At 54.7% G+C, this 14,746-nt stretch overlaps 1 protein-coding gene across 2 annotated transcripts in view; it reads right to left on the reverse strand.

Annotated features, from left to right (window-relative positions):
- The window catches only part of TRIM9 (tripartite motif containing 9), a 70,224-nt gene that overhangs the window by 26,644 nt on the left and 28,834 nt on the right, over positions 1-14,746 (reverse strand). For both annotated transcript variants that reach the window (XM_086461964.1, XM_086461963.1), the window contains exons 2-3: positions 2,361-2,456; positions 1,788-1,910 (exon numbers count right to left, since the gene is read on the reverse strand). In XM_086461964.1, coding sequence (XP_086318090.1) covers positions 1,788-1,910; positions 2,361-2,456 — 219 coding nt within the window. The remainder of the gene's footprint in view (positions 1-1,787; positions 1,911-2,360; positions 2,457-14,746) is intronic.

Consider the following 14,746-nt stretch of genomic DNA (forward strand, 5'->3'; position numbering starts at 1 on the left):
AGGTAGGTCAGGGCTGCACGACTCTCCCCGTACAAGCCTAAGACCAAGGCAGCACCCCTGCTTTTGTTACTTACCCTCTCCACCCCCGCAAGAATTAAAAAGGAAAATCAAATCATTTCAAGCTAAAAATCTGACCAACACTCCACAGGCTGCAGAGCAGAAGGGAGCAGCCTCTGGATTTTAAACACCAGCTGCTGTGATGCTACTGGTAACTGGTGTAGGCTTGTGGGACACATCTGCCGGAGCACGAAGCGCCACGGAGCCCTTCCTGGCGTGCAGCTCCCTCCCCGTGGCGCGTGGGGAGCTGCAAGAGCTCGGTCCTTCCGGAAGGAAGGCTCAAGGGCTGATTTTAACAGAGTTCAGTCTGAAAGCCGGGGGTTGTTTCTACTTTTAAGGGTCAGGTCTGCCTAATGACAAAGCCCAGCTGATAACAAGGGTGGATAGGGGTGGGAGGTACACCTGCACGTGTTGGGGGGCACAGTAAGAGCAAGCAGGGGGGTGCAGATCCTTTCCTCCGGCCAAAAAGTGAAAGGCCTCCGTGGGTTGTGCTGAGCAGGGAAATCGCTTTGTGCTGCCGGGCTTTGTGAGAGTTTAATTAACCGTGCCCTGAAGGGGAAGAGGGAAAGAGAGCCCACCGGGCAGTGGGGGTCCTCCCTGCGCCTAGAAGACAGGCTGGTGGCGTGGTATGCGTGTTTGGGGTTGTGCTTTATTGCTGGACACCAAGGACTGATGCTGGGCTCAGTCCCACAAAGCTGCCATTGTCCATCTCCCAGTGGAAACGCTCGCGTGCCCTCGTGTTGGGGTGCCCATCGTCGGCAGGCAGACTGGTGGCCTCCTCTCTCATTTTAGGCAGGTCCAGGAGTCCCTCTGGGAGCCTCCTGGGTGGCCCAAAGCAAGGCCAGAGGGGATGCAAGCGGAGCCAGAGAAGAGACACGGATGTTTCTAACCAGAACACTGAAATGCCCTTGGAAGAGGGACCCTGGAAGCACCAAGTGATGTCGGTGTGAAAAGCCTCAGCTGGCCCGCATTGCTGATGGCCAGGGTTCAGCTACCTTGTCCAACAGATACCAGGCCCTGCTACACCCACTCCACTGCTCCCAGGTGAGATTTAGCCTTTTGCTTCCCTTCTCGGCCCCAAACCAGCTGAAAAGATGCCGTGTAGTGACTGCAGGAACGACGCAAGCCAGGAGCCCATTTTCAAAGCTGACCTCAACGCTGACGTTGAGAGCTGCATCTCAGCTCCCCCAACACCAACCATTCACCTCTCAGTGCAACCACCGCCCTGAGGCCGTGAGGTGCTCATCGAGCACAGAAAACAGAGCAATTCCTGCTCCTGCCTGATGACGAAAGTGGCATCTCGTGATAGCAAGTGCCTGCCCCAGAACTTCAGCTGAAACCAGCAGAAAGTTACAGGCACTCAGCATCCTGCAGGATCACGCTAGTAGCTCGGGAGCAATATGGGACATTAACAAGGTCATTTTTCAGCCTGTGGATCCTGTACACGTGGCTCTGCTGACCTAATGACTAATAATTGGCCCATTAATGGAATAATTCAGTGGGAACCACCACCTGGAGGAAGCAGCACTTTGCTCAGGGCCTGTCACGCCGGGAGCAGGCCGGGCACCTGCAGCAAAGCGGAATTCAGCTAATGTGAAAAGCCAGAAGAGCGGTTTTCCAGTGACCTCCCCTCTCCTCCTGCGGCGCTTCACCCCAACAACCTCGTCCCCGTGAGGTGCCAGCCCTGCAGAAAGCTCTCTGACCACCCCAGCCGAGGGGTAGGGGCTCACCTTCAGCTTGTGTTCGTGCTCCTTGTTGACCCGGGACAACAACTGGGCTTTCCTTCTGTTGAGGGCGTCGATGAGGGCATCACACTGGGCCACCAGGCAGGCCTCGAACTCCACGCTGTTCTCCTGCGGGTCAGAGCAGAGCATCACAGCCTGGGGCATGTCTCCATTTCAGTTGGGAAACCTGATTATTTTTTTTTTAATGATGCCCCACGAGCCATTTGGACACGTGCAGCTGCACCACCGCAACTCACAAATCCACAGCATCAGCACGTGGGATGCTTACGCCCTTGGCTCATGACAAACGTGGCGGTGGCGGGTGAGGAACGGGTTTGGTCCGTCCTGCCGTGCCCTTGGATCTACCTATGGCAGAAATGGGAAGGGCTGGTCCCTCCATGACACAGGCAGCTTTGGGAGGAGCAGTTTTTGGGAGGGCTGCAGGGGGGTCATACGAGAAGTCGGGTGTGGGCCCCTTTGGGAGAGCACCCACCAAACCAAGGGAGAGGGGACAGAGGATCACAGAGAGCAGCTCAACCTGGTGGGAAGGGGCTGTTCCTCAGCCAGGAGACACAGTACCTGGATTTGCTGCACCATGTTGCGGAGTTGGACCAGGAACTCTTTTGCTTCCTTGGCTCTGTCTGACAACCCGTTCAGGGCCTGGGAAAGCTGGCTCTGCAGAGGGAAGAAAGAGCAAGGTCATCTCCATGTCCTGGACTCAGCCATGTGCTGGAGGAGTTGATGCGTGTGCCATTGGGGCTGGGGATGGACTGCAGCCCAGCGCTGCCTTCCTGGAGTGTGCAGCCTTCAGCAACCCCCAGGGTGTCCTTCTGCCCCTGCTGCCATGACTGTAAGGAGAGGAAAAGGAGGGTTAGCCATCATCACGGATTCCCTGGGTTTGGGAAGCAGATAGTCAGTGTCCACCTCCTCCACAGGCTTCCCTGGAGGATCAGGAACAAGCCACATCCATCCTGGGTCTCAAAGTGAGCCAGTTGCTACCTCCCCTGGACCTGTGCTCTCCAGAGACCAAAAATCCTGATGAGGAGGCTCAGCAAAAGGGCACAGGTCAGGCCACCCGAATCAGACTGAAAACCTCCCAATCCCTCCTGAAAGCTAAGGTAAAGCAGGGTCCTCCACCACCATGCAAAATATTACCTGCCCCTTCCTCCTCTGGTGCTAGGGGTGGGAGTGCAGACCTGCAGCCTGCTCCAGCCCGCGCTGAGCAGCATAACGTGGTAGTAAGAATGATTATGTCTGGTGCTTTTTCATTCTCATGGCACTTCCCAAACGTTAGCTCAGGAATCTCCCCCTTTTGCCACGCTTTCAGTAAGAGTTATCTCAAGAGCTGGGCAGATCACCCGTGACAATTTACCTCTTGGGGAGATTCTGCCTCTTTTGTGGGCTGCAAAATGCCTGCAAACACCACGTGGGGTTTGAGGTGTGATCTTTCTTTGTGGCACACACACAAGGGGGCTCAGAAGACGGCTGATGTCCCCAAATCTCCAAAACCCTAACATGACCACGCCTCCTGCGATCAGGACTTTGGCACCAGGCTGGCACCTGCCCCGTTGTGCCGTGCTCCCCGGGATGAGGGCGCGGGGAGAAGGAGGAGGTGAGATGGGAGAGGGGAGCAGGGGGAATGACGGTGCAGAAGGGATGCAAGGTCACCGGAGCGCAGCGCTGGGCTGAAATGGAGAAAAAAAAAAGAATTGCTATTGAAGAGATGAGGTAGCAAACGAATGGCGACCATTTAATGGCCCAGAAAATGACCTTCCCCAGGAGATGTTAAAATAACCCTCGTGATTTCTGCACTTCCTTTGTCATTTATCATGCCCAAGTCATTAGGATGGGGAGCTAATCAGCGAATGCATCTCTAATAACAACGGGATTGCAGGGCCTCCCCGAGGAAAGGCTGGAGGGGAGCCGAGGCCGGAGCCCGAGCTGCTCCCGGAGCCGGAGATGCTCCCCGGGGCACCAGTGGCCTCGCCGCTGCGCCCCTGCCAAAGCCTCCACCGCCCTGCCCCACGCTCACCCCCCACAGCCCACGCACGGCTCCAGCCCTCCCAGGTTTAGGAACACGTCTTAAGCTCGGCAAGGGGGTTTGCTGAGAACCGAGCGCTGCAAAGCCCCGGTCTTGGAAAACACAGGCAATTAATTGAGAAAAATCAGTGGGAATTTGTTATGTTTGCAAGCTCCTCATTAGAATTGCAGCATGGCGGGTTTTTTCCTTTAATGAAGTCTTTGGAAGGCTTTTTTTTTTCTATCAACATACATTTCAGGAAGGGGATCTTTATATCAACATAACTCTTTGAGGCTTTCCTAATGGGAAAGCATTTTAAATGTGCTCTTCACATTTAGTAAGAGCTCTGTGATGCCAGCAGAGTCCCTGCGCAGCTCCTTCACCCCAGACACCCCCAGACTCACAGCACAGTGGCTCCCCCGGCGCGGCAAGCTTTGAGCCTGTCCACTAAAATAAAAATATGGTCCATTGCCTTCAGAGCATCCCTCCTCGTGGTCTTACACTGCATCCCCCTTCTCAGCTCAGCCCTTCCCTCTGCTCGAGATGCTCTTGACACCACCAGTGCCTGCAGGTGAGGGGCATGAACAAGGCAGGAAAACTGGGGTTTTTTTTCCCCTAACTGGAAGGCTGGTGAGGTGCATAGTGGACAGCCTGCCCCATCCCTCACCCCCCGCATGGAGAAGGGGGTGCCAACACCAGCACGCCCAGCTCAGTGACGTGCAGTAAGAGCTAACACCGCCTGCGCAAAGCTGGTGACACCAGCTCCCACGTATGGGTGGCCACAGGCTCCTCACCAGACACGGGAGCTCTAAGGTTTGCTTTTTCATCGGCGTGAGCTCCGTGCCGGTCTCCAGGAAGGGTCCCCATCACGCTGAGGCTCTCCCAGAGCAAAGACACGTTCCTGGACACGTCCCCTTTGAAACAAATATCTGCCCAGCTCTCCCATTGCGTCCCTGCTGCTTATGGCAAGAGTCACCCCGCTGGGGACTCAAGAGCTGGAAGCCATCAACGGTGAGCCCATTAAACAAGGTTAATTAATGCTGTACGACAACGGAGCGCGTAGGGGAACGTGCGCAGGGACTCGTGGGCACGCCTGAGTGTATTCATTAAGTGACAACATGATTCATAACCGTATGCCACAGTGTCACAGGTTGAGGCTGGGCCGGCCACTAACGCATGACAGACGCTCTCTATGAACCCCTCTCCCCTCCCAGAAGGGAAAAGGAGAGAGAAGGAGGGGAGAGACTTTACGGTTTGGAAAAGAAAACTAAAACAGCTTTAATGAAACAATAACAATAAAAGAAAAGATAATAATAAGGAAATAATGAAATACATACAATATGTACAACACTAATACCGACCCCAACTCCCCCCACCCTGATGACGATACGTCCCCACCACGCTGCAGGGCTGGCACTGGGGCAGTCCCAGGCTGGACTGGGCAGCAGACAGGGAAGGGATGCAGGAGCTGGACTCAGGCACTGGATTCAGGGATGCACGGGTCGGGATCGACGACAGAAGGACAGACAGAGTCCTCTTCAGATGTCGGCCATTGAAGAAGAGAGAGAGACCCTCGTGACCCCTCAGCTTTACACTGACCATGACGTCTATGGGATGGAACACTCTGTGGGTCAGGTTTGGGTCACCTGTCCGGTTCGCTCCTCCCTGCAGGGGTGACCTTTTACAATGCTTTTCACTCCTGGCACCTGTCTTGGTTTGAAAGACAGGTGTCTGCTGAGGAAGGCAGAAGCCTCCCTTGAAATGGAAAGTGCAACCTCCTTCCCTCCAAATTATTATGATTTTGAAATTAACGGGCCTTCAGGCAAAGATATGGGGAATAGGAATAACAGTTCTTTACTAATATATATATATATAACACAAGGCAGGGAAAACCAAACAACCCCCTGGTTTACACTGACAGAGTCAGGAATACAACCTGACACCCTGTTAGGGGGGCAGTAGCAGTCCGATAAGATGCTGGCTGCAGTCCTCCTGAAGTGATGGGTGTAGTGCTGTGGAAGCAGCGATCAGGTAAAAGGGTCTGGTCTTCCTCCGAAGGTCCAGTGGTAGGTAGGTAGCTCTCGTCCTCTGGAACTCCACTGGGGGGAAAAGCTCCTCTGGGAATCCAGTGGAAGAAGGCTGCTCGGGTGTTGGAGATCTCCGCTTTTATTTGGCATGGACTGCTTGGCTCCTTCCCCCCCCCGGGCGGAGCATCTCACCATGGGATGGGGAGTCGTGAGGCAGTTCCTTGATGGGCCATGAACAGGAGATAGCCCAGGAGCGAGTTATCGATGGGTCAGGCGATAAGGCATTGTTGTGCCCATGGACAGGAGATAGTCCAGAGGGGGGAGGCAGGGAGCACCGCCCCACCTGGTCTCAACAGCTCCTGAAGATGGTAATAGAATACTTTTTTTTTTGGGGGGGGCACATTTTACACTGTAACCCAGGACACACCCCAACACGGGGTACAAGATTCAGCAGTGACCTTGGTCACTACAATAACAAGTATAAGCAAGGGTCTGCATCCCATTCCTTGGTACCAACTACAAACATCAGGGGTTATCACTGCTGGGAGCAGTCATTGCCTGGAAAAACGTGATGCTGTTTCAGAAAATGCTGTTAGTTAGAGGAGACTGAACTGAAAAGTTAAAGCACTAAAACAGAATTAGTTCTGGTTTAGCCCAAACCAGGACACACAGAAAAACAAAGTCCGTCTGGTTTCTGTTATGATGTTAATAGGTCAGAGGCTGCGGAGAGAAATCAAACGCCTGAGGGGGTCTGTAAATTCCACAGGTACCTTCCATGCCCCTTGGAGCAAACCCAAGCTTTATTGCAGCCTGTTGCTTTGGAGAAGGATGTAACCACCGGACACGGAAGGCAGAGCCACACGTTTCCCACAAGCATGTGATCCACATGGAGGGAGCAGGAGATGGAGACTCAGGAGGCGTCCTCTGCGCTGGAGCAGGGGGGCGGAAGGACCTCAAGCCTTGTTCTCCTGTGGTTGCTGTACCAGATATTGCACGAAACAAGTTGCTGTTAATATTTCTGACACAGGCTGGAGGGATTGCCCCTCCCTGCGAAAAGCTGGAGCGTTGCACTTTGTATCTCCCACGTGGAAACAAAATCTCGGGGGCTCCTCGGGGCTGGGAACCCCGCAGAGCAGGGGATGGACCCAGCATCTTCCAACGTGCAGTGGTCCAGCCAGTTCTCATGCGCTGGACCGGAGCAGAGTCCCACCCTGAGCTAGCACAGGCAGGGGAATTAATGAGTGTGAAGTGAAGAAAAATCCCATTTAGCAGCATCTTAAAATGAAGTGAATTTGTTCTTTGCAGAAAGCTGGCTTCTTCTTCAATGCTCTTGTTTCAAGGCAGTAAGAAGAGACCTCTGTAATTCACATTAGCATTAATGGGAGCTAAGCATTTAAATCTGTGTCCCCAGAGCACTTACAAGAGAATCCGTCCCCTCTTTGTGCTCGCTAATAGCTCTGCAACCCTCCTTCCCAGGCGAGGCTGACAAAGGGATTTCTGTCACTCTGATTCTGCCTTGTCCCAGAGCACGGATGAGCGCAGTTGGTGCAGAAGGCGGGTGGCTCAGTAGGGCTGAGCAGGCTCCAAGAAATGGAGAAAAGCACCATTTTAAACTCCGCACTGTCCCTCAGACAGAGCTGGTCTGGTTCTCCTCCTGTATAACCCAGCTGCCAGCGGTGGAGCTCTGCCAGGTTTACCTTGAGATGAGGAAAGAGCTGGGCCTGTTATTTTAGGGGACGCCAGGTCCCACTCAGCATTGGATGCTGGATTCGCTGAGCTGGCTCTGTGTGACAGCTCCATCTGGCATACCGAGATAAGCCTGAAGGTAGCTAGTGTTGGCCACCAACAAGAGCAAGAACAGTTGCTCTCATTTCAAACCCCAACTCTCTTGCAAGCTCTGACACTAGTCAAGATGCCCGGAGTATTCAGGAGAGACACCAGTCTCCTCCCTTGCTCAATGGAGAGGAGGGCTTCTCCGCAAGCCGAAAACCAACAGCTAGCCCAGGTCCCCTGGCCAGATGGAAGCCCTGTTCCTTGTGCCCCTGCGCACCCAGGGGGTCGTGCAGCTCGGAGCTGCCGGCCCCCAGCCCGCAAAGACTGCACCCACATGCAGGAAAGCAAGTTTGTGTGTGATGGTGAAAGGTTACACATTCAAACGAGATCAAGAAAGGACATTCCTGTCCAAGGCCAGGCCAAACTTACACCCCAGGGCAGCATCTTCTGTACAATGGTGCTCTTCCAGCCTCCAGCAGTTCACAGCTCGGGAGCCTCATGAGGTTGGCATGGCTTTCATGTAGCCTGTGTAACCCTCCTCAGATTTCTCTCCCACAGAACTGTCCTGTCTCCTTGTGGACCAACATGAGCTTTTATCATCCATAAGGTCCTGCAGCGAGGAGTTCACAGCTGAAGTGCGTGCCCTGTGAAAGCCACCTCCTCTGGGCTGCTGCTTCAAAGGCCATTTGCACCTAAGATTTCAGATGACTGCACCTCCTCGCCAGCCACAGGATGGCCTAGGGGCTCCCCGTCAGAAAACTCACCCCAAAAGAGCTCTCAGTATTGCACTGAGCCCAGTACCTGCTCTGACACCCTGCAACCAGCCCCTGTTTCTTCTCTCCTTCCAACCAAGTCATCCTGCAGCCAGTTCCTCTGCTGGAGCATCCATACAGAGGTAAAAGGGAAGAGGAATAAGCCACGGCAAGAAAAGATGCTGTTCCCAGCTGTTCCGCTTGTGCCCTCGAAGGGATGAGGAACCGTCACAGACGCTGGAGTTGAAGTCATGTGCTTCCTTCTTTTAATTAAAGCATAGGACCTACAGCCTTTGAATCTTGAGGCAAGCTTACTGTATGCGATGCCTGCCTAATTAAAACGGGATGTTTAATTAAAACTTGTATTCAGTCAGGAAGTTGACGAAGCCAAACTGCTGCTAATTGGCTTTCGGCTCCAGTCACAAGAGCCTGACTTTTGGATTCAACGCTGCCTCAGAAGAGAAAGCAGGAGCTCTGCCTGGAGATGCAGCCTGGGCTGAACCTGCCCCTTGAGACTCGAGCCTACGCTGCGGGGTGCGAGGAGACCAGACGGGACAGTGCCGTGTCCCGGGGTAGCCCTGTGCTGCGAAGGAGCCCCAGGGGAGGGTCCTCCCTGAGCCTGCTCCCCACAATGACAAATGCCAAAATGAAACCACGGCCTCACCCCCCTCCTCCTTCCTGCTCTCCTCACCTGACAGTCACCCAGTCGCTCCTGCTGGGCCTGCTCTGGGGCTGACTTAGCGTCGCTGCTACGTGCTGCTCTCCAGCAACACCCCCACGCCCGCTGGCCATGCTGCCTCTGCTCCCACGGAATAGCCCAGACCCCTTCCCCGTTTCCCTTGCACACGTCCCCAACCTGTATCAGCGATCCCTGTGTCCTTACTCTCACGAAGATGAGTAAACACGCCCGAAACCCACCCAGAAACAGCTCTATTTGATCACTGCTCACGGACAGGAGCTTCTAGAGCTCTGCCCGCTGGCTCCTAATGAACACGGTGTGATGTGACACCGCACAGGGCCAGGCACTTACCCCCTGTGGCCATGTAAGGGGACCTCTTACCAAAAATGCCTTACACCTCTGCAGCTACTGCTATCAAACCTGAACCTCCTCAAGGGTCCTCTTCTCTTCCTCTCACTTCTGCTCTGCTAAGCCCGGCCCCCTGAAATCGCACTGGAAATGCAGATGTGCTGCAGACGGTGGGTGACACACCCAGACAACCTCATCCCGTGCCCAAAAAGTTGGTGCTCTCATCGCAGCCCACTTGCTCTCTGCCTGCTGAACTCCTCAGCATCTTTGCAGAGCCGTCAGGCAGCAAACAGCCTTGAAAGCTGGAGACCAGCGCTCGCTCCCAGGCCCACCCTGGCACACCCCTGTCGGGGGTGCAGAGAAGATACAAGCAACCGATGCATCTGCATCTGCACGGTGAGCGAAGCCGAACCATCTCGGTTGCTAATAACTGACTCTGAGCCAAGGCTGACGACAGGAACGGAGCATGGGTCTGAATTACCCCTCGCCAAACACCCCGCTGTTCTGCTGCCGCGTATTTGACATCGGTCCAGCTCAGGTTTTCCTGGCTTCCCACGAGAAGGATGTGCTCTCCGCCTGACAGAAAGCTGCAAATAAAGTAACAGACGGAAGAGCCTACGCTTGTCAGCAGGACAGACGCACCCCCCCCCCCCCCCCCCCCCCGAGCCAGGTTTGTGAGCAAAGCTCCCGGGTGCAAACTGCAGGCTAGAAATGAACCCTTAGGAATGGCTCCCGCTCCCCCACTGCAGACACCGGGGGGGAGCAAGGGATGGGAAGGCAGCGATCGCTACCGCTGCGTACCAGGGACCTTGGTTCTCCTCCTTCACTGCAGTTATCCTGGGGAAAACCGGGCACGCAAGGAGGAAGATGAAAATGTAAACTGTTAAGATACGGCAACCCCTGGGAGAGGAGCTCCGTGCAGCGAGCGTGCCTCAGGGCCGGGCTGCTCCTGCTGCCTCTGCAGCAGCCTGGAGGGCAGCTGGGGTCTGCAAAGCAGATGATCCTCCGCGCCTGCAAGGCTGGCTCTCTGGGGCTGGCAGGCAGCTGCAGAGCGGATTATCTCTGGGGCAATTTGTATCGCCATGGGAGTTCATTCCAGGGCCCTCGGAGGGGCCCCTGCCTCTTTGGAAGAGGCAGAGATGCCACTACACCCGCTACTATTCATCCTAGACCCCGGTGGATTCTCCTGCGGGAAGGATGCAGCCCTTGGCCACTGCAACGCTGGGAAAACCCCAGGCAGAACCTCAGGAGAGAGGACACCCGAGATGGGGACGCTTTGGGATGTCTCACCTCCACGGTGGTGACGCCCACGTGAAGCTCCACAAGGATCCCCAACCCTGGCTGGGGCACGGGTGAGTGCTCCAGCCTTTGCAGTGCAAACGGGGAGGGATGTGGTGGGTTTGGGACGCCCAGGGGTCCAACCCAGCATGGCTGTATCAATCTGCGTGCAGCAGCAAGAGCACCCAGCCCTCGTCCCTCCGCAGTGCCGCCGCCACGCAGTGCCCACAGACAGCAGCAGGTGCTGAGGGCGCTCAGCACCCTCGGGGACACTGACTGTGTTTCGGGCACAGGGAATTTTCCTCCTGCAGCCTCCTCCTTTCTCTCATTTCCCACCCTTTCCCCCTGTCCCCGTGCAGCAATGTGTGCCACCCAAAGCTTGCAAGGGGAAGCCCCGCTCCAGAAGGGACTGTGGACCAGGCCAGGATGGAAGCAGTGGAGAATTAAGCCAGGAAAAAAACCCCTCATGTCCCCCCTGCCAGGCAGAGAGGCTGTCTGCAGCCCTCCCACGAGCTGGGGGAGGCGATGCAGTGGGTTTTGCCCTATGCCAAGCTCCAAAGCCGGGCTGCTGCCTGCCAGCTGGTAGGATTTTGTCAAAGCCACTTATTTTTTGATAGCGTCGATAGTCACTGCAGCACAGAGCACAAATCATGGCCAATCCTGGCAGGGTCAGAGTTGGAGGCCTTATCAGCTCAGCCCAGGTTGTTTTTATTTATTCCACTTGCCCTGAGTTATTGCCTATCAAGGAGAAATCTTGCGCGTGGACGTACGTCTGTCCTGCCCGGCAACAAGGAGCTGCCGCAGGGTTATGGGTGTTTGTTGGGTGTGGGGAAGGCAGGGTCCCTGTAAGGAGCGCTTGGGATATCCCCGGGAGGGGCAAGCCCTGAGAGCTCAGGTTGGACGCTGCGGACGGCTGTGCTGCCCCAGTTGTCACCAGGACGCCTGCCTGCTGCGGCACGGCGCTGGCCTCACCAACCCCTCGGGTACGCGGCTAAGCCTGCGTCTGCACCCTTTCTGGGCCCAAGCCCCGTGTTTGTAGGACTGCTTGCTTCCTTGGGATCCCCATCCTACCCCATCATCTCCCCTGTGCTCCCTGTGAGATGATGATGGCAATAACCAGCCAGGAGCTGAAGCCCCCAGTCCCGCTGTGCTGTCACTTGGGTGCACAGATGGCCCCGGCCACCGGCTTTGTTCACACAGACACTAGGGCAGTGTATTTCCTCAGCAGGCAGAACTGATTCAAAGGCTCCAGCCTGGAAATAAAACAAGGATATATTCTTTTCAAGCGTGACCTTGCTAAAACCCTTTCATTGCCTCCCATGTGGCTCTGGGATTCCCTGGCCCCGGGCAGGCACGCTGCTCCGCCTCCTCCCAGCCTTGCTGTGGGCAATGCCGAATTCATGCCGAGTTTCTTGCACGTTTTATTTAGCCTGGTCTCAGTTGTAACCTGCAGCAGCAACGGCAATGTCAGTCTGTCTGTACTAGCAGGGCGACTTGCCTAGCCCAGCTCACCACCAGTCTACACCCTGACCAGCCCCAAGCTTCAGGGCTCCTCTCCGAAAGGAAACTTCTAACGTTTCGAAAATGACCTGCTGTCCTAGTTTGGGCTAAATCAGAACTAATTCTGTTTTAGTGCTTTTAACTTTTCAGTTCAGTCTCCTCTAACTAACAGCATTTTCTGAAACAGCAGCCTGTTTTTCCAGACAGTGACTGCTCCCAGCAGTGATAAGGCCTGGTGTTTATAGTTCGTACCAAGGAATGGGATGCAGAGAGGCCCTGGCTTAGACTTGTTCTTATGGCGACCAAGGTCACTGCTGAGTCTTGTGCTGCGTGTTGGGGTGCCGGGAGTGAAAAGGGTCGCACCTACAGGGAGGAGCGAACTGGACAGGTGACCCAAACCTGACCCACGGAGTGTTCCATCCCATAGACGTCATATTCAGTATAAAGCTGAGAGATCACGAGGGTCTCGCTCTCTTCTTCGTCTCTTCCTCTCTTCTTCGATGGACGACACCTGAGGAGGACTGATTCGTGCATCCCTGAATCCAGTGCCTGAGTCCAGCTCCTGTATCCCATCCCTGTCTGCTGCTGAGTCCAGCCTGGGACTGCCCCAGTGCCAGCCCTGCGGTGTGGTGGTGACGTATTGTCATCAGGGTGGGGGGAGCTGGGTTCGGTATTGGTATTGTATATATTTGTACATATTGTATATATTTCATTTTTTCCTTATTATTATCTTTTCTTTTATTGTTATTGTTCCATTAAAGCTGTTTTAGTTTTCTTTTCCAAACTGTAAAGTCTCTCTCCCTTGTTCTCTCTCCTTTTCCCTTTTGGGAGGGGAGAGGGGTTAGTAGAGGGCGTCTGTCATGCGTCAGTGGCCGGCCCAGCCTCAAACCGTGACACCTGCTGCGACTTGGTCGCCGAGCCCTGGAACGGCGCATTAGCCAGCGCTGGGAACATTGCTGGAAGCAAGAGACTTCGAGTGAAAACATCAATTATTCCCTCTGCATGGACTTCAATGCATGCAATTGTTACGCCAAAATTGCAGAAGAATAACTCTCGCCTCCAGCCCTCCTGCGAGGATCAGCATGCATGATAGCCTAGCTGGGATGCCCGGGCTGTGGGTGCCTGGGGGGACAGGTCACACGCTGCTTCTTCCACTCGGAAACAGCAGAGCATTTTTGCTCCTGCTGTGAATCCTTGTGCTCACTTGAACCTGCTGCTCCCCAGTTCCCAGGCCTTTGGTGGCCAGGACAGCTGGTGCTCCGCAGCCTGCAATGATTTCTCAGCAGGCTTTGGGAGAAGCCTGTACGAGGAGAAGAACCTGAACCCCCAACTTCCAGCATCCTTACACTCTGACCCCACTGCTTCAAGGGGCAAACAATCTGGCACGCAAAACTCTCCAGCAGAAGACACGGCTGCCAAGTGGCCTGTGAGATAACATGCCAGTGGCTTGCTTCCAAAAACGTGGGGACACCACCTGAAGTTCGCAGATACCACCAGAGCCACAGTGACCTTCCATGTCTCAAGCGCTGCTGTGGGACCAACCTCGGTTTAGCTTAGCCCCCTGGAAGAGGGTAGATCTAGGACGATTCCTCGCAGGCTGACAAGGGCCAGCTTTGCACACAGGGAGACTCAGTGTAGATCAGTTCATGGGTGGCAACTTGCTTGGCTACCCCTAGTCCTTGGACTAAACAAATACAAGAAGTATGTAATGTCCTGGGCTGCTCCTTGCTGACAGTTCCTTGCTGTGAGGGTGTGATGAAGACGCTCTGTCCTCGCTTTGATATAGGATATAGTGCTTGCTTTGATTTTTAGGGAGAAGAAATGTAAGCACCTAGTAATAGCCCTTTGATATGGTCCAATTAATTCCTGTTTTGCTTCATTAACACTCAACAACAAACCATCTTAGCTTTTCATTGGCAAAACCTAACGCATGTCCCTTTGAAATCCCAGACAGAACTGCCAGCTCTAGTACAGGGGTGCTGAGAAAAACACAAGCTAAGCAAGGGTCTGCTGCCTGCCCGTGGGTACACAGAGGGGCAAACAAGGTAACGGTGAGAAACTATTTTAAAAAGGCCGAATGTTGTGGACGGATTGGTGCAGCTCTGTAGAGCGCCTTGAGGCTGAGGTCCACTCTCTCTGTATTTCAGGAGGAAAGACACATCGGACTCATCCTCGCCTGGTTCTGCTTCAGCTGCACTGCATCAGGTGTGCCCCCGGAGTGCGCCTTCCAGGTTGGGTCCTTGGGAGAGGAGTCCAGGTCCTGCTGCAGCTCTGCAGGCAGACGTCAGGGTGGAAATGCAGGTCGAGAGAATTGCAAATACACGCCGCCGCTGTTCACTGCAGGCTGGTTTTCTGAGACGAGCAATTTCCCCATCCTGGGTGGCAGTCTCCCTTGGAGTCTTCTCACCAAGATGATACTTATTGAATCTGGCTGCTCCTGAGAACTGAACCCCAGCAAGAAGGCCATGAACTTTGAGAGTGGCTGGTTCATGCAAGCAAGACTTGAATAAATTCCTCCTCATTGTCCCCCCGGGGCAGCTCAGGGCACGGCAGGCAGCAAGAAACTCAGCTCCCAGCTCTAAAGCCTA

Source organism: Leptosomus discolor, chromosome 3 (genome assembly GCF_034619465.1).
Source record: "Leptosomus discolor isolate bLepDis1 chromosome 3, bLepDis1.hap2, whole genome shotgun sequence".
NCBI classification, from domain to species: domain Eukaryota; kingdom Metazoa; phylum Chordata; class Aves; order Leptosomiformes; family Leptosomidae; genus Leptosomus; species Leptosomus discolor.